At 35.8% G+C, this 27,457-nt stretch overlaps 1 protein-coding gene across 21 annotated transcripts in view; it reads right to left on the reverse strand.

Moving 5' to 3' along the window:
* The window catches only part of CCDC7 (coiled-coil domain containing 7), a 460,046-nt gene that overhangs the window by 298,553 nt on the left and 134,036 nt on the right, over positions 1 to 27,457 (reverse strand). For all 21 annotated transcript variants that reach the window (XM_070255438.1, XM_023632305.2, XM_070255443.1 and 18 more), the window contains 2 exons: positions 26,436 to 26,648; positions 989 to 1,026 (listed from right to left, as the gene is read on the reverse strand). In XM_070255438.1, the coding sequence (XP_070111539.1) occupies positions 989 to 1,026; positions 26,436 to 26,648 (251 nt within the window). The remainder of the gene's footprint in view (positions 1 to 988; positions 1,027 to 26,435; positions 26,649 to 27,457) is intronic.

The raw sequence follows: 27,457 nt of genomic DNA on the forward strand, positions 1-27,457 counted from the left end.
CAAATACATAAAACAAGGTCTAATTTTCTCCTACGATATTAAAAACATATACTTTTAAAAATATAAGTAATCATTGCAGACATTAAAAATGGACCTTTTCAAAACTTCTGGCCATTTATCATTACATATATTACATAATTATTGCTAATTTATCTGGGTCAATAATCTAAAAATATTAAAAATAGTAATGAAGCAGAGAAATGCATAGTTCTAGGCCATTCTTTCCTCTTTTCTGTATGGCAATCAAAGTCAAAATTTTACATCTTAAGCTGCATATAATTAAGGAATAAATGCCTCATGGACATTTAATTTGAGTTCTCAATAATTCAAGTTATGATTGATAGGAAACACTGACACAGTTTATTCTCATTGGATAGCAACCTAAGTCTTACTGACAGAACTTGCTGCTCCAATAAGATATCTGGTTCAGGCTTTCTGTTGCCTGGCTGTTCTGTGAATGGGTCTGTGAATCAATCATAATATATTAATCAAACACACTCACTAGTGAAAATGATGAGATTTAATTGGATGAATAGATCAACTCAATTATTTATGTGCACATATATGCATATATATATATAAAGTGACTGAGCAAAAATGAAAGGCAAAATAAATTTTTAAGTGATTTTATTTATTAAGGTCATGCCTCTGAATGATGATAACGAACTTCAAAGTAAGGGTCAGTTCCTCACTATCTGGAAGTTTAATTGCTGTTGTCAGGAGAAAAATGTGGGTTTGTACACTAGACCTTGCCCTTAATTTAAACTTTCCATTTAAAAATTTTGTTTGACAGCATCTAAAACGTTGATCTTTGACAACATCTAAAGTTTCAAACATTTTCTATTTAAAATTAGTTTCAAAGATAAGAATGCAATATTGTAAGCAAAGATACAAATAAAGGAGTTTTATGATACTGAATTTAGAGTGGTTATTTTTACCATTTAGGTGTGCGAGCTGATAAAGAATAAATTTTTTAAAAATGTTTTACCTTTTTTCAGTAGGACTTCCATTTTGGACAACTGAGATCTGTGATAAAGATAAAACAAAATTTAAGTATAACAAATATGCACACAAAATGATTACATAAAATCATTTAGAAAAATATCCTTCAAAGCAGTTTTTTAAAATATGATAATTTTGTAAGATTAAGGTATCAAAAAAGCTAAGAAATTACCATCTTTAGCATTGGAAGAGACATTGTAGAAGAGGAAATGCTAGCAAAATTACATTTCTTTTTTATTAGTAAATAGATATTTACTGGTAGATATTAATTAACGTTTACATTTTGGTTAGAGAACATCGAATTCATTGTTTTATTTATTATTTTGTTCATCTTTGTTTTTAAGAAACGATCAGGTTTTTTCTGGAAAATAAAACCTACATACCAGCTTTGGAAGGCAGGATACTACATAGTAGTATATTTTCCAGAGAAAGACATCACTATTCTTTGAGATAAAAAGATCACCATTCATATCAAAATTGAACCATAGTAGAAGGTAGGTCAACTCCAAAATTATATTTCTAAATGAGAGCAAGGAGGGTTTTACACTTCTTAGTAAATAAAAATTATTTTAAACTTATCTATTACACAATTATTTAATCTTTTTAATTCTCTTTTTGAAGCATTTCTACTTCAAATGCCAATAGTATGCCATATACTAATATGGCAGTACTAACACAGTATACTAATATGGTAGTACTTTTTTCTTAATTTACAAATTTTTTAAAAGTATACTGAGATTGCCTGTTCCATATACATTTAGTGAGGTGTGTGATGGAAAATACCAGGAAACCAGTGACCTCAAGAGTGTGATTTTATTAATAGCTTACCTCTTGGGAAGATAACAGATACTTTCCTATAGCACAAATGTTGAATTTAGATTTTATCCCAGGCCTGAATTTTATTAACTCAGTTTTTTTAATTCACAGATTAGCTGGCTTTATCCATACCTACCTATGGCAAAGACTTCCAGAGGTTTACCAAACTAATTTTCTTTTCGTCTTAGGCACATTACAATCTATATTTCTAAGTCCCTCCTGCAGTCATATGTGGCAAATGAAATACAAGAGAAAATGACATGCACCGTTTCCAGCCTGGTCAATGAAAATAACTCATATTTGGTCTTTCATGTTTATGCCCAGTGTGTCTCAGGAAGCCAAATGTAAGATGACAAAGCCTCCATATGCCAGGATTCCTGAGTGACATTGTGGAGCAGGATGCCCTAACACAAACACTGACCCTGAACTTCCTGGGATCATTTACACGAAGAAATAAGCTTCTGGTATAATGGTGTGAGCCATTATACATTTTGGGCCCATACGGCACAAGAGTTAGCCTATATATTAACTAATATACCACCAAGGGTTTTCATATGGCCTACGCAGACAACTAGGACAGAGCTAAATGATGCTGAAACCTAACATTCACATAGTGCTTTACTACATACAAAAGCAGTTCATAAACATTCATTCTACCCAAGGAGCATTTTTATAATGTATTATCAACTTCCATTAATTAAAGGGTTATAGAAAATGATGCTTAGTTCCTGACACATAGAAATAATAATAGGTCTTACCCCTCCCCTTAATTTAAAAAAATCTATTACTCTAATAAACCACTTTAAAAACAGGTTCAAAAACTAAAAGGAACTACTTCTTAAACATGTTGTTAAGATGTATATATGACAGCCCTTTTGTGTAATGTAACCTGGGTCTAGTAGTAGCAGTTCCAAATATTTTTCCTTTACTCCTTTTAGATTTTAGGTTGGCTTCCCTGTGAAGGGCAGACCCAAGAGCACAGAGAGCTTCCCGCCTCATTTGAGAAAGCCCCCTCTTGATGTTAGCAATATCACCGCTCCACAGCCAAATTAGGTCACTATAATACCTACAAGAGCTATATCAGTGAAAGAAATGAAATAATTTATAGTTAGAATATATAAGACCTTATTAATTATGGAATCAATAAAAGTGAAGAATCCATCTGCCTCGCTGATGCACAACTATTTTTTTAAAAACACAGATCTTACATGTTACTCCTTTACCTAAAAACTCACAGCAGTTTTTCCTTTTCTGAAACTTGAAGAACAAACTTCTTAATTTAGCATTCACTTTAGGAGTTTTCACAATCTCATACCAATCTACTTGTAGTAGGCAGTCTCTAAAATGGCTCCTGGTGATCCCCGTCTTATGGTATTCGTGCCTGTAGTATCTCCTTCCCTTGTGTGTGGGCTGGCTCTAGTGACTACTTCCACTTCCAATAAATAGGTTATGACAAAAGTGATGAGATGCCACTTCTGAGATTAGGTTCTACCTCCCAGCCTCCCTCCCTCCCTCTCTCCCTGTTTCTGCCCTTGCTTCCATGTTGTAAGTAGCCTTATGGATAGACCGCATGACAAGGAACTGATGTCTCCAACCAACAGCCAGCAAGCACCTAAAAATAGTTACATGAGTATATAAGTGAGCTTGGAAGTAGGTTCTCCTCCAGTTGGGTCTTGAGATAAATGCAGCCAAGGCCAACACTGACAAAGATTCTTTGAAAATAGAATTTTACCACTTTAAGTATCGCCCAGCTCTGTTTTTTCTTTGACAGTTATGGTGCAGCAACTTGGATAGGATCAGATTCACATTTGGATCCTCAGACCACTCACCCACAACTCTAAGTACACACCTTTGAAGCCTGTGTCTTCACTCCTGACTGACTGATCGGGCCTTCCTTGGTGAATCCACTCCTAAACCATTGCTCCACTGAAGCTAGTAGGGACAGATTTTGATTCTTAAGATTCTGAGTATACTCTAGAATCTGATTGGAGACTCAGATAAACAGAAGCTGGGTTAGAGTCCTAGGTTTCTCTGTTTGTAAGAAGCTGGGTCAGAGTCCCTAGCAAACAGGCTAGATTGGAGTCCCAGACTGCTTTGTTTATAAGAGGCTAGTCTCTATAAAGAACAGAAGCTATGATAGAGTCCCAAGTTTTATGTTTAAGTGTAAAGGTACCACTAGTTAAGAACATGGGAGGTTCTCAACTGACTGAAACTCTCTTGTTGAACTCCTGCTGACATTATGCCCACCAACTATGTCTGCTTCCTTTCTTGTTGGCATTATTTCACTAAGGATAATATGGAACTTCAATGGCTTCTTTGGGAAACTTAAGATCTCTCCCAAACTGCCTGCTCTAATACCCCTCCCTTCCCATCACCTCTGCTCCTCCTTCCTCCTTTTACCACCTTCAATCCTCATTCCAGTTCTCTTGAATCCTTTGATATGTCCCCCTTCAACCTCCTACCTCCTCCATCCCTCTATCCACCCTGCCAGACTTTTCCCTTCCCACTTCAGCCCCTCATTTCCCTACAGCCACTTGAAATTTAGGTCTCCTATCCTCAATCAAGGGCTCTCAAGAGACTCAAGGACCTCCAAAAGCAACTATCTGAGGCTAAAAAGAGAGACAGAGGCTATGTGGAAACAGAATTGGATGTTTTGTCCACTCACATGAGCTATGAAGACAACCAGATAGCTGCTAGATATTTCCTCAGTCACTTCCCAAAAATTAGTCCACAGCCTCCAGAAGATTACATATCAAGGCAAAAGAAAAATCTTAAACGTCTCCTCCACAAATATTGGTGAACAGGTAATCTTAACTTGTCCCATTTGTCAGAAACATAATTTAAATAAAAATATACAGTGGAAAAAAGATGAGAGCTAACTTTTTTACATAAACCAGTGAGTTTGTATTACTATGTGTTACTGACTCATGGCTAAAATTTTAGAATGAAAGCTATAAGATCTCTGTTTGCATCTGTATGTATGTTTATTTATATGTACATGTATGTATGTTATATATGTGTGACCTTTTTTACCTCTAGATGATATTACCAAATTAATTTATAAAAATCTCTTAAAGGAGTTTTATTCACATAGGCTTAGAGACAAATGAGTGCTTATATAAATTAAGTATTCCTAAAACTCTCAGAAATACAGAAACTAACCTAAATGTTTTTTAAGTTCATATGGTCTAGAATAATCTTTGGTGAATAAAGCTAGTTTTCAAATTGTTGTTAAAATAAAAACAGGCATGTCTTCAGAGTTGTCAGCATTAAATATAATGCAGACATAGAATTTTTTTCTACCTAAGTTTACTAGTCAAACAAGCTTAGGTTATACGTACTAAATGTTTACAATTATAGAACTATAAATCGAACCTAAGGACAAAACGTACAATAAAAATGAATTGCTTGACACATGACAAGCACAGCAGTTAAAAGAAAAACAGGGAAGGACCATATGTTTAACTTTTAGGTTCTTCGATTGTGTGATATTGTTGATACTTACCTGATGTGTTAAGAAGAAAAATAACAACATGAGTACTAGCTTTGTAAAATAGCTCATGAAATTTTCATGAGTAATTCAAGGATAATTGTTAAGAACAAGTAAATTAACTAGATGTAAGTGGAATTAAAGTTTGTAAATTAACTTTTCAACAACAATTATGTTTTATAATATATCTACTTAAAAATAGTTTCAAAAATATTTTTAGTAACTTGAAACCTTAAATCTATAATAAATTAAGTTAAATGATGGATATTAGTTGACTATGTAGATGACTTCCAAATAAGATAAAACACTGAAACATTAATTGTTGAACATAAGTTTATCTACTTTTGGCCTCTTCCTTTAATACAGTATAGAGAAGCTAAATATATTTTTGTCTTTTAATAAACATGAGAAATAACAAATATGAAAAGGACATATGTCTCTATAAAAGGAAATGATGTGTTCATAAATTTGCTGCAAAATGATAGTATATGGCTGACGGTTCACATTTGCTTACTACCTGGTTTTCTCTGTAAAAGAAAGGTTGCTAATGGTTAAAAATACTAATCAATGTATATAAAATAAAAATACTAGGAATAATAAAGGTAAAAGAAAAAAACTCCATATGAAAGGCAAGTAAGATGTGTTTTTGATAAGGAAATGACATTTTTTTTGGTTGACAAAGTAATTTTGTCCTAAAATAGAATGTCTGGTTGTTACAGAAGGAGAAATAGGAAAGAGTAGAACAAAAACTGAATGAATATAAAAAACAAAAACTTGTAGAAGATTTTTGGAAAAGGAATTTTATGTGGGTAAAGCTAGATAAGATTGGAATGGATTTATTCATAAGTTCTCTAAAAATGAAACAATATCAAAAGTATTCTCGTGTAAAACTAGGATTTGATTTTCTCTCTGTTAAAAGGACAAAGTTTTCTTGGACTATTGGTCCTCTCTTTTTTTTTTTTTTTTTTAAAGATTGGCACCTGAGCTAACAACTGTTGCCAATCTTCTCTCTTTTTTCTGCTTTTGCTCCCCAAAACCCCCCAGTACATAGTTGTATATTTTAGTTGTGGGTCCTTCTAGTTGTGGCATGTGGGATGCCACCTCAGCATGGCCTAATGAGCAGTGCCAAGTCCCACCCAGGATCCGAACCAGGGAAACCCTAGGCCACCGAAGTGGGGCACGTGAACTTAACCACTCAGCCACAGGGCCGACCCCTGGTCTTCTCTTGATAAGAGATTATGAAAAGCTTTTCTTTATCTCTTAAGTAATCTGCATAAAAAACAAAGATTCTGTGCTTTATCAAAATAATTTCCTGTGCTTCATGTTGTCTTTATCAAATATTTACTTAGTTAAAACAACCAAATCTTCTCAATATTAAAGAGCTGAGATGGTTGTTTTTTTGTTTTTCCCATTCATTTTTTTAATTGAGGTCACAATAGTTTATAACATTGTGAAATTTCAGTTGTACATTATTTGTCCATCACCATACATATGTGCCCTTTTACCCCTTATGCCCACTGCCCGATCCCTTTCCCCTCTGGTAACCACTAATCTGATATCTTTATCCATGTATTTGTTTATCTGACACATATAAGTGAAATCATAGGGTATTTGTCTTTCTCTGTCTGGCTTATCTTGCTTAACATAATACCCTCAAGTTCCATCCATGTTGTTGCAAATGGGACAGTTTTGTCCTTTTTATGGCTGAGTAGTATTCCATTGTATATATTTAACACATCTTCTTTATCCAATCATAAGTCAATGGGCACTTGGGTTGCTTCCACCTCTTGGCTATTGTGAATAATGCTGCAATGAACATAGGGGTGCATAACTCTCTTTGGATTGTTGACTTCAAGTTCTTTGGAGAAAAACTAAGTAGTGAAATAGCTGGGTCATATGGTATCTCAATTTTTAATTTTTTGAGAAATCTCCCTACTGTTTTCCACAGTAGCTGCACCAGTTTGCATTCCCATCAGCAGTGTATGAGGGTTCCCTTTTCTCCACATCTTGTCCAACATTTGTTATTTTTCATCTTGTTGATTATAGCTATTCTAAAAGGTATAAGGTGATGTCTCAATGTAGTTTTGATTTGCATTTCCATGATGATTAGTGATGCTGAACATCTCTTCTTTGGCCTATTGGCCATCTATATATCTTTTTGAGAAAAATGTCTGTTCATATCCTCTGCCCATTTCTTGATTGGGTTGTTTTTTGTTGTTGCATTGCATGAGTTCTCTATACATTTTGGAGATTAATCACTTGTTGGATATATGATTTGCAAATATTTTCTCTCAGTTGGTGGGTTGTCTTTTTGTTTTGTTCCTAGTTTCCTTTGCCTTGCAAAAGCTCTTTAATCTGATGTAGTCCCATTTGTTTATTTTTGCTTTTGTTTCCCTTGCCTGAGAGATGTAGTATTTGAAAAGATCCTTCAAAGACTGATGTCTAAGAGTGTACTGCCTATATTTTCTTCTAGGAGTTTTATGGTTTCACATCTTACCTTCAAGTCTTTAGTGCATTTTGAGTTAATTTTTGTGCATGGCAAAAGATTCCGGTCTACTTTCATTCTTTTGCATGTGGCTGTTTAGTTTTCCCAACACCATTTATTGAAGAGATTTTCCTTTCTCCATTGTATGTTCTTGGATCCTTTGTTGAATATCAGCTGTCCTTAGATGTGTGGTTTTATTTCTGGTCTTTCAATTCTGTTCCATTGATCTGTGTGTCTGTTTTTGTGCCAGTACCATGCTGTTTTTTTTTTTTTTACTATAGCTTTGTAATATATTTTGAAGTCAGGAATTGTGATGCCTCCAGTTTTTTCTTTTTTCCCAGGACCGCTTTAGCTACTCAGGGTCTTTTGTTGCCCCATATTAATTTTAGGATTCTTTGTTGTATTTCTGTCAAGAATGTCATCGGGATTATGATTAGGATTGCAATGAATCTGTATATTGCTTTAGGTAGTATGGACATTTGAACTATGATTATTCTTGCAATCCATGTGTGTGGAATGACTTTCCATTACTTTATGTCATCATTTATTTCTTTCAATAATGTCTTATAGTTTTCATTGTATAGGTCTTTCACCTCCTTGGTTAAGTTTATTCCTAGATATTTTATTATTTTTGTTGTGATTGTAAATGGGATTGTATTCTTGAGTTCTCTTTTTGTTAGTTCATTATTAGAATACAGAAATGCAACCAATTTTTCTAAGTGGATGTTGTACCCTGCAATTCTGCTGTAGTTGTTGATTATTTCTAATACTTTTCAGATGGATTCTTTAGAGTTTTCTATATATAGGATCAAGTCATCTGCAAACAGCGAGAGTTTTACTTCTTCCTTGCCAATTTGGATACTTTTTATTTCTTTTTCTTGCCTAATTGCTCTGGCCAAAACCTCCAGTACTATGTAGAATAAGAGTGGTGAGAGTGAGCATCCTTGTCTTGTTCCGGTTCTCAGAGGGATGACTTTCAGTTTTTCCCTGTTGAGTATGTGGGTTTGTCATATATGGCCTTTATTATGTTGAGATAGGAAAGGAAACTTCTATACCCATTTTATTGAGAGTTTTTAACATAAAACGATGTTGGATCTTGTCAATAGCTTTCTCAGTGTCTATTGAGATGATCATGTGGTTTTTATTCCTGATTTTGTTAACATGGTGTAGCACACTGATTGATTTGCAGATTCTGAACCATCCCTGTGTCCTTGCTATAAAGCCCATATGATGATGGTGTATAATCCTTTTAATGTATTGCTGTAATCAGTTTCCCAATATTTTGTTGAGGATTTTTGCATCTACGGTCATTAGCGATATTGACCTGTAATTTTTCTTCTTTGTGTTGTCCTTGTCTGGCTTTGGGATCAGGGTGATGTTGGCCTTGTAAAATGTGTTAGGAAGTGCTCCATCCTTTTCAATTTTTTGGAATAGTTTGAAAAGGATAGGCATTAAATCTTCTTTGAATGTTTGGTAGAATTCTCCAGAGAAGTGATCTGGTCCTGGACTTTTATTTCTTGTGAGGTTTTTGATTACTGCTTCAAACTCTTTACTTATGATTGGTGTATTCAGATTCTATATTTCTTCTTGATTCAGTTTTGGGAAGTTGTATGAGTCAAAGAATTTCTCCATTTGTTCTAGGTTGTCTAATTTGTTGGCATATAGTTTTTCATAGTATTCTCTTATAATTCTTTGTATTTTGTGGTATCTTGTAATTTCTCCTCTTTCATTTCTAATTTCTTCTCTTTTTTTCTTGTGAATCTAGGTAAGGGTTTGTCAATTTTGTTTATCTTCTCAAGAATTAGTTCTTGGTTTCATTGATCCTTTCTATTATTTTTGTTTGTTTGCTTCAATTTCATTATTTCTGCTTTAATTTTTATTATTTCCCTCATTTTCTGACCTTGGGATTTATTTGTTCTTTTTCTAGTTCTGTCAGGTGTAGTTTAAGATTGCTATAGAGATTTTACTTGTTTGTTAATGTGAGCCTGTATTGCTATGAATTTCCCTCTTAGGACCACTTTTACTGCATCCCATATGAGTTGGTATGGTATGTTTTCATTTTAATTTGTCTCCAGATATTCTTTGATTTCTTATTTAATTTATTCAATGATTCACTGGTTGTTCAGTAGCATGTTGTTTAGTCTCCACATATTTGTCACTTTCCCAGTTTTTTCCTTGTAGTTGATTTCAGGTTTCACAGCATTATGGTCAAAAAAGATGCTTGGTATGCTTTCAATCTTCTTAAATTTACTGATGCTTGCATTATTTCCCAGCTTATGGTCTATCTTTGAGAATGTTGCATGTGCACTTGAGAAGAATGTTTATTCTGCTGATTTTGGATGGAGTCTTCTATATACATCTATTAAGTCCATCTAGTCTAGCTTTTCATTTCTTCCATTATTTCCTTGTTGACTTTCTGTCTGGTTGATCTATCCATTAGTGAAAGTGCGGTGTTAGGTTCCATATTATTAGTGTGTTGCTGTTAAAGTTTCCTTTTAGGTCAATTAATAGTTGCTTTATGTAATTTGGTGCTCCTGTGTTAGGTGCACATGTATTTATAAGTGCTATGTCCTCTTGGTGGAATGTTCCTTTTATCATTACATACTGCCCCTCTTTATCTCTCACTACCTGTTTTATCTTGAAGGCTACTTTGTGTGATATAAGTATGGCAACACCTGCTTTCCCTTTGTTTGCCATTAACTTGGAGTATTGTCTTCCATCCCTTCACTCGGAAGCTGTGGTTGTCTTTAGAGCTGAGATGTGTTCCTGGAGGTAGCATTTTATTGGGTCTTGGTTGTTTTATTTTTCTTGAGGAAGATTAGCCCTGAGCTAAGATCTGCCACTGATCCTCCACGTTTTGCTGAGGAAGACTGGCCTTGAGCAACATCTGTGCCTATCTTCCTCTATTTTATATGTGGGACACCTGACACAGCATGGTTTGACAAGTGGTGCATAAGTCAGGACCCAGGATCCGAACTGGTGAACCCTGGGCTGGCAAAGCAGAACGTGCGAACTTAACCACTGTGCAACCAGGCCTGCCCCTGGGCCTTGTTTTTTAATCCATTCAACAACTCTGTGTCTTTTGTCAGGGAATTCAATATTTGCATTCAAAGGGATTATTGATCTATGAGGGCTTAATGCTTCCATTTTATCACTCATTTTACAGTTGTTCTGTATTTCCATTGTTTCTCTTCCTGTGTATTTTTGACTGCTGTTTCAGTTTGGTGATTTTCTATGATGGTTTTCTTAATTTTCTCTTTATTTATCATTTGTGTCTCTTTTTTGATTTTTTGTTTAGTGCTTACCATTAGATTGGTATAAAAAATCTCACAGATGAGATAGTCCATTTTTCTGATAGCCTCTCATTCCCTTATTCTAAGCAGTTTCCATTCCTTAACTCTTCCCTTTCTCAGTTACTGTTGTCACAACTTATTCTATTTTGTGTTGTAAGTTTGTGATTAAAATGAAGTCATTATATTTATTTTTAGTGTTTTCCTTCCCTTTATCTTTAGAGCTATAATGAAGTGTTGCTAATTTGTTCTGATAGAGAGCTGAAATTTTCTGATTTTGTCTATTTATCTCCTTGCTCAAGGCTGTGTAAGCCCTTTTTTTTTCAGGTATGAGGGCCTTCTTGATCATTTTTTGTAAAGAGTGTCTTGTGGCAATAAACTCCCTCAACTTTTGGTTATCCGGGAAAGTTTTTATTTCGCCATCATATCTGAAGGATATTTTCACTGGATAGAGTATTCTTGCTGAAAGTTTTCATCTTTCAGAATTTTTAATATGTCATTCCACTCTCTCTTAGCCTGTAAGTTTTCTGCTGAGAAACCTACTGATAGCCTAAAGGCCTTCCTTGTTAGGTTATTTTCTTCTGCCTTGCTGCCCTTAAGATTTCTTCATTGTCATTGACTTTTGCCAGTTTGACTAATATATGCCTTGTAGCAGGTCTTTTTACATTGCTGTAATTAGGAGTTCAATTGGCTTCATTTACATGTAATTCCAGCTCCTTCCCCAGGTTTTGGAAATTCTCAACTATTATTTCTTTGAATAAGCTCTCTGCTTCTTTCTCCTTCTCTTCTTCCTTGGGAATATCTATAACCCTCATGTTGTATTTCCTAATTGAGTCGGATATTTCACAGAGAATTTCTCCATTTCTTTTTAGTTTTAGTTCTGAAGCATTTCTATATTTCTGTCCTCCAGACTGCTGACTCATTCCTCCATAATATAAGCTCTATTATTTAGGAAGTCCAGATTTTTCCTTATCTCCCATTATGTTTTTCCTCTCCAACATTTCTCATTTGTTTTTATTTGTAGTTTAAATCTCTTTTGTGAAGAATTGCTACTGTTCATTAATTTTGTTCTTTATTTCATTGAACTGTCTGAGTTCTCTTGTAACTCATTGAGTTTCTCTATGATAGATACTTTGAATTCTCTGTCATTTAGATTGTAGATTTCTGTAGCTTCAGGATTTTTGTCTAGGTGTTTGTTTTTTGCCTTCTTGTCTGGAGTAGCAATATATTTCTTCATACTACTTGATGAAGTGGATTTGTGCTGCTGCATAGTGAGAGTATCTGGTCACATGTTCCACCTGCTGCCACTGGTGGGGAAAGGAGAGTGTATTCTGAGCTCACCACAACCCCTTTCAGCTGTTCCTGTCCGAGCCTGGGCCACTCCTTGGGACTACAGTGGCCCTGTGATCTCTCCAACAAAATGGGAAAGCAATCACATAGGGGCTCAGGGCTGCCACTGCCTGCTCCCACAGTCCAGCCAAGATGCCCTCCTCCCTGCAGGCCACAGTGGTATTATGGGCATTCACAGCTGTCAGAAACTCACCTCATCATGCAGATCTGCAGCTGTCTCCTCCTAGGCCACACCAGCTGTTGTGCTTGGTGGGCAGGCCCTCCCCACTGGGTCCTAGCCAGAGCCACTCCCTGGGACTGTGCAGGACTGTGGGCTCTCCCACTGGATGAGAGAGCAATTTCACAGGGGTTCAGGGATGCTGCCACCTGCTCCCACAGTTCTGTAGTGTTGCACTCCCCCATTCATGGCCACAGCAGTACTATGGTCTGTCTCAGCAGCCAGGAGCTCATTTGCCCAGGCACACAGATCCACCACCATCTGCTCATAGGACACACCAGCCATTGTGCATGGTGGACAGGGCCTCCCCACTGGGTCCAAGCCTGAGCTGCTTCCTGTGGATCACATGGCACTTTGGACTCTCCCACCAGACAGGGAAGTGATCACACATAGGCTCTGGCCTGCTGTCACCTGTTTCCGCAGTTGTGTTGAATGTGCACCCACCCTTGGGGCCACAGCATTGCTATGAGCACTCAAGCTGGGAGAGCAGTTGAATGTGTGTACTGGGCTGCCTAGGGGCTAGAGAGTGCTCACCTATCTTGACCACCTCCTCAGGGATTGGTCATCCACCATCAGATGTATAGCTGTGCAAGGCACTTAGGTGTCCTGATGTGCTGTGTGGGTATCCTCCACTGATCAATGAATGTCCATTTAGTTGTAGTTTGAAGGAGGTAAGACAAAGGGAACAGCTCACTCTGCCATGTTGCTGACATCACCTCCTGGTTTGCTTTTTTTTTTTTTACAATCATGTAAACTTCTATATTTATCTTTGAAATCTCATTATCATTTTTGTTAAGTGGATAATTAAGTATTGTTTCACAGTGAACTGTGATCCTATTTTGTCAAGTTTTCAAACCTTTTGAAATTTTTAACAACTCCCCCAAATCAAATGCTAAATGAAATCTTTTTGATCTTGAACTACTTTTGAGATTTCCCAGAGGGCCCTTGGAAGATTCACAAAGGATTTGTCCTTGACCTTATAAAAGAGAGATATTAAACTAATTGGGTTGATATTGTATGTTAAATAACATGGGCAGTGGGCAGTACTGTCAAAAAAGTGATATAGAGATGGTGTCAAGATGGTGGCATAAGAAGACTCTGAACTCACCTCCTCCCATGGACACAACAAATTTACAACTACTCTTGGAACAATTACCACTAAGAGAGAACTGAAAACTGGATAAAAAGAACTGCCACAACAAAGGATTGTGCTGACTAAGGTGTAAGAGGCAGAAATTCCTTTCTGGAGAGAAAAAAAGTGACTTTCACAAGCCATGGCCCTTCAGAGCCAGCTGAGAGCAATCCTAAGGTACACAGTCTTCCCTGGAGGAGCGGAGGATCTGAGTGAGGGAGCATTACCACTACAAACAGCTTTTGGACTCAGGACAACCAAGAGGAGTGTCATAATATCTGTCTTTGCTGGCAACTAAAAACAATGGGGGACACCCCCAGAAAAGCTATTGGACATAAAGGAAAGAAAAGCCTGCACTTAAAGGGCCCACACACAAATTCACTTGTTTGGGGAAGCAACCTAAAATCACCAGAAAGGTGCATGGTCCTTTGGTAAAAAGAGACTCAACTGATAGGCTCCAGGTGCATCTCAGTGAGAGGTGAGACCTCCTCAAGGAATGAGACATTGGCGGCAGCCATTATTGTGATGTAGTACAGGTATGCTGACACAGACAGTGCACACACCATTGGAGTACTTCCCCTGGCCTATTAGCCTGGGGGTCTGCCCCACCCACTACTATATCAATCCAGCTCAGTCAAGGCAGGCAGCCCACCCTAGAGACTAGCATAATTGCATAGCAAGCTCTCAGGCAACTTGTAGGCACGCACATGCAGGGTGCATGGAACCTCAGCAGCTGGGTGAGTGGGTCCACCTCTGTGGGGCAAGACATACAAAAGAGGCAGGCCTAGGTTGATGGAGTGTGTGTGGCCTAAGCAGTGGGAGGAAGGGTGTGCCTCAGTGGGTAGGGGTGCACACAAGGAGCAGAACCATGTTAACAGGGTATGTGGCCGTAGGGGCAGTGGGGCTTGTCAGCTGCAGCAGACTTGAGCTTCTCAAACTGCCCTGTAGAGTACTTGCCCCACCTTCCAAAGCCTGAAACAACTTGGTGCTCCCATGCCTCGGGCCAGCCCCACTCAGCTGCAAATCTGAGAGAGCTGACAATAGCCTTGCAGGCCAGAGGCCTACAGCAACTGTAAGGCCCTGGAGCCTAGCAACCAGCCACACTGGGGGAACACTCACTTAACAGAAAAACTACAACAAAAATGTGCTATTAGACATTGCAGCCAACTGTGCTGTGGCTCCCATGCCCAATAAAGTGACTGAAGGGTCTACAGCAGCCACACAGAGCTGAGCATCACAACCAGCCAACCAGGGGGACAGCCTAGCCTCCCTGGGCACCTGCTGTAGCAGCAACCCTGCCACAACAGAAGGACACACGTATCCAAAGAGGGGACACTCCTGGAAGACTTGGAACTGGTGAGAAGTGGGAAGTACACTGCTGGGCCTGATAAGGCATCTCTTACATAAGGCACCTCTCCAAGATTTGGAGATGTAGCTGACCTACTAATACATAGATACAAGCACAGGGAAAGAGGGAAAATTAGGAGATAAAGGAATACATTGTAAGTAAGGGAACAGGATAAAATCTCAGAAAAAGAACTAAATGAAACAGAAGTAAACAATCTACCTGAGTTAACACAAAAAGCCATAAGGATGCTCACTGATCTTGGAAGAATGGATAAACTCAGTGAGAACTTCAAGAAAGAATTGGAAAATATAAAAAATAACCAATCAGAAATGAATAATACAATACTGGAAATGAAAAATTCACTAGGGGGATTCAATACCAAAGTAGATGATACAGAACAGATCAGCAAGCTGGATGAAAGACTAGAGGAAATCACCCAAGCTGAACAGATAAAAGAAAAAAGAATTAAAAAGCATGAAGACAGTCTGAGGGACCTCGGAGACAATATCAAGTGCACTAATAACTGTCTTATAGGTGTCCCAGAAGAAGAGAGAGACAAAGGGGTAGAGAATCTATTTGAAGAAATAATAGAGGAAAATTTGCCTAAACTAAGGAAGAAAATGGACATCCAGGGACAGAAAGAACAGAGAGCACCAAACAGATAAACCCAAAGACGCCCACACCAAGACATATGGTAATTAAAATGTCAACGAGTAAATATAAAGAGAGAATTTTCTAAAAGCCACAAGAGAAAGGTAACAACTTACACACAAAGGAAACATCATTAGGCTATGAGCTGACTTCTCAGTAGAAACCTTACAGGCTAGAAGAGAGTGGCACGATATATTGAAAGAGCTGAAAGGAAAAACCTACAGCCAAGAATACTCTACCTGGCGAGGTTATCATTCAGAATGGATGGAGAGATAAAGAGTTTCCCAGACAAGCAAAAACAAAAGGAGTTTCTCACCAAGAAACCAGCATTACAAGAAATGCTAAAGGGACTTATTTAAGTGGGAAACAAAAGACCACAAATAGGAGTGATAAAGTTATCCAGAAAAAGCAATAAAGTCACTGATAAAGGAAAACATACAGTAAAAGTAGCAGGTCAACCACCTATGAAATAATATAAAGATCAAAAGACAAAAGTACTATAATTACCTATTTCCATGATAAGAGGGTAACACAGATGCACAAAAAGAAAGAGGTTAGATATGCTATCAAAAACATAAGATGTAGGATGAGGGGAGTAAAAGAGTAGGGCTTTTTATCAAGAGGTCAAACTAAAGAGACCATCAGCTTAACACAGATTGCTGTATACATAGGTTATTATACATGAACCTCATGGTAATCACAAACCAGAAACCTATAATAAATACACAAAAAACTAAGAGAAAGGGCCCCAAATATAATGCTAAACAAAACCATCAAACCACAAGGGGAGAGAGAAAGAGAAGAAGAAAGGAACAGAGAAGCACCATTAAAACACCCAGGAAAAAAGTTACACAATAGCAATAAGTACATACTTATCAATAGCTACCTTAAATCTCAACGGACAAAATGCTCCAAGCAAAAGGCACAGGGTGGCTGACTGGATGAATAAAACAAGACCCACATATATGCAGCACACAAGAGACACACTTCAGACCTAAAGATATTCACAAACTGAAAATGAAGGGATAGAAAAAGGTATTCCCCACAAATGGCAAAGAAAAGAAAGCAGGGGAACAATACTTATATTAGGCAAAATAGACTTTAAAACAAAAACTGTAACAAGAGACAAAGAAGGTCTCTATATAATGATAAAGACAACAATCCAACAAGAGTATATAACACTTGTAAATATCTATGCACCCAATATAGGAGCACACAAATATATAAAGCAATGATTAACAGACATAAAAGGAGAAATTGACAGCAACACAATAACAGTAGGGGACTTTAACACTTCACTTACACCAATGGATAGATCATCCAAACAGAAGATCAACAAGGAAACACTGACCTAAAGTGACACATTAGACCAGGTGATCCTAGTAAATATATACAGAACATTCCGTCCAAAAACCGCAGAATACACATTCTTTTTAAATGCTCATGGAACATTCTCCAGGAGTGATAGCATATTAGGCCACAAAACATGTCTCAATAAATTTAAGAAGACTGAAATAATTCCAACCATCTTTTCCAACCACAACAGTATGAAACTAGAAAGCAACTACAGGAAAAAAAATCAGAAAAGCCACAAATACGTGGAGATTAAACAAAATGCTACTGAACAATGATTGGTTCAAGGAAGAAATCAAAAAATACCTGGAGACAAATGACAAGGAAATTCAACAAACGAAAATGAAAATGCCAAAATTTATGGGATACAGCAAAAGCAACTCTAAGAGGGAAGTTTATAGCAATACAGGTCTACCTCAACAAACAAGAAAACTTGTAAATAAACAATCTAACAGTGTTCCTAAAGGAACCAGAAAAAGAAGAACAAACAAAGCCTAAAATGAGTAGAAGTAAGGAAATAATAAAAATCAGAGCAGAAATAAATGAAATAGAGACTAACAAAATAGAAAAAATTCATGAATCGAAGAGGTGGCTCTTTGAAAAGATAAACAAAATTGACAAACCTTTAGCTAGACTCACCAATAAAAAAAGAAAGAATACTCAAACAAATAAAATCAAAAATGAAAGAGGAGAAATTACAATGGACACCTGAGAAATACAAAAGATTAAAAGAATACTATGAAAAGCTATATGCCAACAGATTAGATACTCTAGAAGAAATGGATAAATTCTTAGAATGATATAACCTTCTAAAACTGAATCAAGAAGAAATAGAGAATTTGAATTGACCAATCACCAGTAAGAAGATCAAATCAGTAATCAAAAACCTCCCCAAAAATAAAAGTCAAGGAGCAGATGGCTTCTCTGGTGAATTCTACCAAACATTCAAAGGAGACTTAACATCTACCCTTCTCAAACTTTTCCAAAAAATTGAAGAGAAGGGGAAAGTTCCTAATTCATTCTACGTAGCAACATTACCTTGATACCAAAACCAGACAAGGACAACATAAAAAAAGAAAATTACAGGCCAATATCACTGATGAACATCAATGCAAAAATCCTCAACAAAATACCAGCAAATTGAATACAACAATACATTAAAAAGATCATCCACCATGATCAAGTGGGATTTATTCCAGGGATGCAGGAATGGTTCAACATCTACAAATCAATCGTGATACACCACATTAACAAAATGAAAATGAAAACTCACAGGATCATCTCAATAGATGTAGGGAAAGCATTTGACAAGATACAGCATCCGTTTACGATAAAAACTCTGAATAAAATGGGTATATAAGGAAAGTATCTCAACATAGTAAAGGCTGTATATGACAAACTCTCACTAATGTCATTCTCAATGTCAAAAAAATGAAAGCTATCCCTTTAAGAACAGGAACCAGACAAGGATGCCCACTTTCACCACTCTTAATTAATATCATGTTGGAAGTGTTAGCCAGAGCAATCAGGCAAGAAAAAGAAATATAAGGGATCCAAATTGGAAAGGAAGAAGTGAAGCTGTCACTATTTGCAGATGGCATGATTTTATACATAAAAAATACTAAAGAATCCACCAAGAAACTTTTTTAAAAAATATGCTAAAGTTGCAAGATACAAAATCAACATACAAAAATCAGTTGTGTTTCTATACACTAACAACCAAGTAGAAGAAAGAGAATTTTAGAATACAATCCCATCTACAATTGCAACAAAAAGAAGAAAATAGGAATAAACTTAACCAAAGAGGTGAAAGACCTGTACACTGAAAACTATATAACATTGTTGAAAAAAAACTAGAAGATGCAAAGAAATGGAAAGATATCCCATGCCCTTGGATTGGAAGAATTAACGTCATTAAAATGTCCATACTTCCTAAAGCAATCTATAGATTCAATACAATCCCTATCAAAATTCCAATGACACTTTTCACAGAAGTAGAACAAAGAATCCTAAAATTTATATGGAACAGCAAAAGACCCCGAATAGCCAAAGGAATTCTGAGAAAAAGAACAAAGCTGGAGGTATCAGGCTCCCTGATTTCAAAATATAATACAAAGCTATAGTAATCAAAACAGCATGGTGCTGGCACAAAAAGAGACACACAGATCAATAGAACAGAATCAAGAGCCCAGAAATAAACCCACACATCTAAGGGCAGCTAATATTCAACACGGGAGCCAAGAACATACAATAGAGAAAGGAAAGCCTCTTCAATAAATGGTGTTTGGAAAACTGGACAGCCACATGTAAAAGAATGTAAGCAGACCATTATCTTACACCATTCACACAAAATAACTCAAAATGGATTAAAGCCTTGAATGTAAGACCTGAAACCATGAACCTTCTAGAAAAAAACACAGGCAGTATGCTCTTCGACATCAGTCTTAGCAGCATATTTTCAAGTACCATGTCTGACCAGGCAAGGGAAACAATAGAAAAAAATAAACAAATGGTACTACATCAAACTAAAAAGCTTCTGCAAAGCAAAGGCAATCATCAACAAAATGAAAAGACAGTCTAACAAGTGGGAGAACATATTTGCAAACCATTTATCTGATAAGGGGTTAATATCCAAAATATGTAAAGAACTCAACAACAAAAAACCTAACAACCCAATTAAAAAATGGGCAAAGGATCTGAACAGACATTTCTCCAAAGAAGATATACAGATGGCCAACAGGCACATGAAAAGATGTTCAACATCACTAACTATCAGGGTAATGGAAACCAAAACTACAATGAGATATCATCGCATGCCTCTCAGAATGGCTGTAATTAACAAGACAGGAAATAAGTGTTGGAGAGGATGTGGAGGAAAAGAGAACTCTCATACACTGCCAGTAGGAGTGTAAACTGGTGCAGCCACTATGGAAAACAGTATGGAGATTCCTCAAAAAATTATGAATAGAACTACTATATGATCCAGCTATTCCACTGCTGAGTATTTATCCAGAACTTGAAAATATGAATGCATAAAGATACATGCACCCCTATGTTCATCAAAGCATTATTCATAGTAGCCAAGACTTAGAAGCAACCTAGGTGCCCATCAAGGGACAAATGGATAAAGAAAATGTGGTGTATATATACACAATGGAATACTACTAAGCCATAAAAAAGGTGAAATCTGGCCATTTTTGACAACATGGATGGTATTATGCGAAGTGAAATAAGTCAGAGGGAGAAAGTCAAATACCGTATGATCTCACTCATAAGTAGGAGATAAAAGCAACAAAAAATTACATAGAGACAGAGATTTGAGTGTTGGTTATCAGAAGTGAAAGGGAGGGGGATGAGGGCCAAAGGGGTATTTGGCAGATGGGTGTGGTGATGGATTGTAATTAGTCTTGGGGTGGTGAACATGATGAAATCTACACAGAAATCAAAATATAATGATGTACACCTGAAATTTATATAATGTTGTAAACCAATGTTACCGCAATTAAAAAAGTAAATTAAGAAAACATTAAAAATTATATAAGTGATGATAAAGTTTCATAGGTTATAGATGTCTGGATATATCTTACTAATATAAGTATTACAGAAATTGTCTGAAATTAATAGAAATTTGTCAGTACCCTCATTGTCTGGTCTTATATTAAAATGTTTATGTCACAGAAATAACCAAATTTCCTTGTCAACTACATTGTAATTAACTCTCATAAGATCTTTAATTTTGACCATTTTTGTCACTTGTCACTCAGAGAGAGACTGTTTTACTTTGCTTCTTCTCTGAAAGTGTTTACAATCAGCTACAGGTGAGAATGCTCCACAGCATCACTTGAACAGCTTTGAGACCATGCCACTGGACTGATAAGAATTTCCAGAACTAATTAAGAAGCTGATGGATTCATAAAAGTGCTAACCCAAGACCAAGAAGAACAATTGAATTAATAACATGGGACTGAATGAACTGATGATGATAATTAATTTTTTTCATGACCCTTTGCAATATTGCTGGATCTTTAATATTTTTTTCCATATTTAAAGAAATCTTTTTCTCTTTTCTCTTAAACTATCTATAACTTATAGCAATTTGGTAAAGTATACTTTTGTGAACAAAGATGAAACAATAACTTTTTCTTCCTACCTGCTCCCTCTGGCATTTGGAAACTCTTAGTGAGTATTCTTATTTTCATGGCAATATAATTATTTGTATAAGTAAAATAAGAATCTGTTCTCCCTAAAACAGGACACACTTGAAAACATTGGTTTTATTACTAGAGCTTTGACTGAAATGTCCTATTTGAGAATGATGCATAAAATCAGATATGACCAGACAGTTTTAAGCAACTAAGTCTGACTTTACTGAGTCAGTACAACTCCCTTCAAAAAGTTGCCTTGTATCTTGCTAACAGGGTTTCTGACCTTACAGGTGAGTAAGGAAGATCACTTCCCAGCAGGCCCAGGAACCTCAGGATATCTTGAGGACCTCAGGAAGAAAGAAACTCACCCAAATCTGTACATAAATTCAGGTGAAGTTTGACTGAGCGTCCTTGGCTTGGCTTCCTAGCCTCAAGGGGCTTTTAAAAGTCCAATCTGAAATTCCTTATGAAAAGTTCCAGCAAAGCAAACTCAAAAGACCTATGTGGTCATACACTATTCTTGTTGCACTTATGTAAATAATCAGGCAAATTTTAATGAGACTAGACTTATTTTGCAAAAGAATTAGTCTTATCTTATCTTTGATAGAAATGGGGGTGATCATAGAGAGAGAAATTATGTTTCGATAGAAAACTACAGCACACTCTTTGGGTATTTAATTCTAGTCTTGCTCATTGTCTCTAAGGTTTTGGTATTTATCTTAAACTGGACTGAACCCTGAATTCTAGTCTTCTCCAGTATCTGACTACAACGCTCCAATTTAATGTTTCTAATTTTTCTCCCTTCTGACTTGGAATCATTTAGAATTAAAACTGTCCTTTTCCCAAAGACTTCCAAGCTGAAGCTGGGTGACGTGATATAAACTTCAAGGAAATCACCATGACAGATTATGTATGCGCAGCCTTCATGCCTGCTGTCACTCAGAAAGTTCACTGGAACACCCAATGCCAACACCACAGACATTCAAATTACATCAAGAAATTCACTGCAGAATTGTCACTGTGAGGCCAGTCCGTGGCTGAGTGGTTAAGTTTGTGAGCCCCACTTCAGCAGCCCAGGGTTTCATAGGTTCAGATCCTGGGTGCGGACATGGCATCACTCATCAAGCCATGCTGAGGCAGTGTCCCACATAGCACAACCAGAAGGACCTACAACTAGAGTACACAACTATGTACTGGGGGCCTTTGGGGAGAAGAAGAAGAAAAAGAAAAAAGAAAAGATTGGCAATGGATGTTAGCTCTGGTGCCAATCTTTAAAAAAAAATGGAATTGCCTCACTCCATCATCTAAAGATATTTTGAGTCCAACATCTAGAAAGCTTCTTGACTGGCTTCTTTCCGGACTCAGAAACTGGGTTTTTTAACTATTAATCTTTATTTTTATTTTATTTTCATAGAAACTCCTCTCATTAAATGGTAGCACCATTCAGCAAATACCCTCTACTACGAAGTCCCAAGGGATGATTCAGCTGGTTGTTAATGAACAAAAGGTGACCAAACAAGAAACAGACTCATATTGTTCAAAGGAAAGAAGAGACATTCTTCTTTCCTTGAACATGAGGTAGGACTAACAAAGATTCTTTACTTGACCAAACTTTAGTCAAACTCCTGAACCTTCTCCTAGGCCCATCTGTGTACTTCCTTATAAAATCCAGTTTTAGCAAGAACCCTGATAAGTCAATTTAGCAACAGTCCATCATCTTCCATATCTGATCGTCCTCAATACCTAATCAGATTCCTCATGCTCTACTCCCCCCTGGTGATGTCCAATCATTCTGGCCTGTCTTTAGGAAAGATCCTGTTAGGTTGGTTTAGCCAAAATCTTCCTTAACCCTGATGTATCCTCTTAGTAATTTTCCATTAACACCCCCCACCCCCATCCTACTCTCTGGTATAAATTCTTACTCGTCCAGGGTATATTAGGAATTGAACCTGATTCTATGCTGAGGTCTCTTTTCCCCTATTGCAATGGCCTTGAATAAAATCTGTTTTTACCACTTGGACTACTGCCTAGCTCTGTTTTTTCTTTGACAACAATTTGATTACATCCTCCTGAGAGACCCTGAGCCAGGGGACCCAGCTAAGCCATACCTGGATTTCTGAGTTACAGATACTATAAGATAATACATTTTTGTTGTCTAAGCCACTAAGTTTTGAGATAATTTATTATACAGCAAAGAATAACTAATACAGTACGTTTTGTTCCACATTCATTTTTTTTAACCAGGTGAATTTTAGGAAATGAGGGATAGAGAAACAATGTTAAAAGCAAAGACAACAAAATATGCAAAACCATGAAGGTGGCAAAAACATGGTGTATTCCATGAACTTATAGAATTTCACTGCAGCTGAAGCATAATATATGTTCATGTGCATGTGCATATTAAGGTATGTGCAATGGGGCTGGAGGGCTAATTTAAAATGAAGCTAATGTCTCAGGAAAGGACCAGATCTGACAAAGCCTTAACCCATAATTAGGAATTCGCACTTCAACCTAAGAACAATGAGAACCATTAAAATTTTTAGGTAAGAAGGTAACATGAATAGATTCCAATTTTTGAAAAGATGACTAGACTCTAACATGGAGACTGGACTGAAGATAGTTAATTCTGGAGAGAGGGAGACCCGTTAGAATCCTGGTGGAAGCTTGAGGACTGTCAGTGAAACTGGGGAAAATGGACAGAATTTGACGGTTAATAATTGGATTAAGAAAAAGGAAGAGACAACAATTATTCTCAAGTTTCTATTTTCAGCAATTAGGCAGATGAGGGTACCAGGAAATTGTGAATATTGGGAGAAGAAATAGGTCTAAGAAGAAAGCGATTAGTTCATTTTGGGACATGGTGAATTCTAGATGCTTGTAGCCCACTCAAGCAGATAAATTCAGTATTTTTATAAATAATAGGTCTGGAAATTAGGTGATATCTGGGTTAGAAATAAGGGATTATTTGGCACTTGAAGTTGAAGGTATATGAGTATGCTCAGAAAGAGTATGCAGAATAAAAAGAGAATGCAGGACAGAACCATAAAAATACCAACAGTTAAAGGATGGACAGAGCAAGAGGAGACCAAAAACAGAGCACCAGAAAAATATAAGGGAAACCAAAAATTTTGCTGTCTCTAAAACAAAATGCAGATTATATTAAAAAGAAATAAATGAGCAAACATGATCAAATGCTGCTAAGAGGATAAGTGAGATAAAACTATAAAGTATCCTTCAGAACAGCACCAAGTAGACTTGTTGTGACCTTGACAAATTTAGTTTTAATACAGTGGTTGGGAAAGAAGTAAGATTACAGTTAACTGAAGGATTACTATAATAAGAAAATGGAGCGGAATATAAACAAACTTACGGACAAAGAGAACAATTTAGTGTTACAGGGAGGAGGGTGGGCACAAGGGCTTCAGGGGCACATTATATGGTGTTTGACAAAGATTAACGTACAACTGAAATGTCACAATGTTATAAACTATTTAGACCACAATAAAAAAATGTAAAAAAAAAAAAGAAAATGGTGATAGTATCAACAACTTCCGTTCCACTAAAATCTCCAGTAATGACTCTTCTTGTTTCATTATTACCAGAGCAGTCCAGTCTGAATAAATGACATTATATACATCATCCATGCAAACAACCTAGCATACGGTAGATGTTTAATAATGAATGTTAAACTGAATACACAAGAAGACAAGTGTGTGTTAATCTATTTATAAAACCACTAAAAGTAAAAATGACTTGCCCATGTTAAAGGTAAAGAAGTTACCTGGTAATAATACTTTAGGTAATGGAGTTATACTTTTAAATTCATCTTACCATTTAATCTAACATTTTCTATAATTAACCTACCATACATGACAACTTTTATTTTGGATTAAGGGAAAAAATATTAGGAAATTAAAAAACACTAAGCTATAAACAAAGTGACTGTTTGAATGAAGCCATATAGACAAGAAAAGAAGCCATCCTCAGACACAATTTTGGAGCCAGAAAAAACTGAATTTGAAATCCAACTCAACAATACTAACTGTGACGTTGCATAGTTTACTTAATATTTTTAAACTTCAGTTTCATCTTCAAAATGGGGGTGATAATAATAGCTACCTTACAATATTGTGTAAATGACTAACATATATATAGATAGATATAAAATGACTAGCACATTTTAAATTGTACTGCTTCCATTTGTCTTAAATCAGCTCACAGAAACCTGCATTTCTAGAAATATTTGCTTTTATATTCAATTCAGTACAAAAAAACCTAATAATTTTAATAATTTCTCTTTCCCTCGGAACAATTTTCTTCATTATTTATATTTCCAAGAATAAACTAGGGTACTTCACAATTAAAATTATATACAAAAAGAAAAGATAAAAATAAGCATAAAAGTACTGTGTGACAGGTTCATACTCTCTTTAAAAAGGTAGAGTCTTGGGCCTTTAGTTCAATTTTACTCTATTACTTTACCATTTGCTAGTTTTGCTCTGCTCTCTCTAAAACACATATACTTTTGGTCTGAAAACAAGAAGGAGGGATACTAAAGAATATAAAATACTGTTAAAGAAATGAGGGACCTGACAATAGCTATAGTGCTAGAACAAGGAGGACACGCATAATTATGGTCTCGATGACTGCTTTACTTCTTGAATTCTTTTCATTACTCATCAATTTAGTTGCCTGTTTGTGGACTGTTTTTCTCTCCTAAGACATAAATAAATTAACAAATCTGAACAAAGTTCACAAGAGAGCTTCTGAACCCAGTGCACAACAGAAAGAAAAATAAATTCTTTTTCAAGAGGTTTTTCCCCATAGTTTTGCATTTATATTTAATTTTATTGCTTTATAGCAAAATATCTTTAGCCTTTGAAATTTTATTTTTTTCTGGCTCTCAAATTTCAGATGCTTAAATGATCATTCAAAATCAAATATGTTTATATTTATGTTTATGTTTATATTTTTATTGAGTCGTATTCAAGATAATAATTAACCGCTATACCCAGAAGATAAAAGGCAAAAGTCCAAGTGAGAAAAAGGCATACAAAATTTTTAAAAGTAATATATACAAATGAAGTTAATAATAATATAAAAAGATAACCTTCTTACAGCATACATTACTGTCTCTATTTTAGTTACTTCCTTACCTGTTGATGTTCTTGGATTTTATCACTTGTCCTTTGTCTATTTGCATCTGCAACCAGTGCTTTTCCTGTTTCTTTCTCCAATGAATTTTCACCTTTAACTTTTATTTTACTATTATCCATTTCCATTGTTGTCTTGGTCTTCCCCTCACTTGTAACTAACTTCTTCCCTTGATTTAGGAAATAGTCCACTTGATGCTTAGCTCTTTCAGCTTCCTGTTTTTAAAAAGGTAACCATTTATCAAGCATAATTTTTGTGACATTTTCCTACCAATATTAAAACTTTCAGGAATCCTCATACATCCATGCCCATATTACTTCTCAACTTTATTTTTACTGAGTTAGAGGAAGGTAAGTTAAACCACTGGCATAACCCATAGTTTAACAGACCCAAAATCAAAATTAAAAACTATGAATAAAACTTTTCCACATTGACAGCTATTTTTATACCCAGGAGGTTCTCCTGGTTATCTTTTTTTAAGACTCTAATTATTATACAGGTGCAATGATGTTAATAAAAGGTGCACATTATAAAAAGTGATAGACTGTAACCAGGATAATTAATATCAAATAATAGAAGAAAATGTGACAATTTATTTCTTCTTGAATGAAATTTTTCTTTAAAATGTCACTTTTAATAACTTTTATTTAGTTTTCAAGTAAAAGTTATTTTTATAAAAAAATATATAAATTTACAAAAATAAATTTCACAGAAAACTCACTAACATTTTGATGTACACCCTTTTCAATTATTTCTAAATATAATTAGTGCATACATGTATATGTATTATTAAATTTTTACTAAGTTGGATCATACTATACTATACTCACATAAAATGCTCTATTCATCAAAAAATGTCATATATATGATTCCATGACAATAAATATATATCTAAATCAGAATAAGTAACAGAAGTACATTTAATAATATACTTTAATCTACTTAGCAAATTTCTTATCAATGGATATATTGATAATTTAAACATTTTTGCTATTAAAAATTTTATATTATACATACTTGCACA

This window comes from Equus caballus, chromosome 29 (genome assembly GCF_041296265.1).
Source record: "Equus caballus isolate H_3958 breed thoroughbred chromosome 29, TB-T2T, whole genome shotgun sequence".
Taxonomy (NCBI): Eukaryota; Metazoa; Chordata; class Mammalia; order Perissodactyla; family Equidae; genus Equus; species Equus caballus.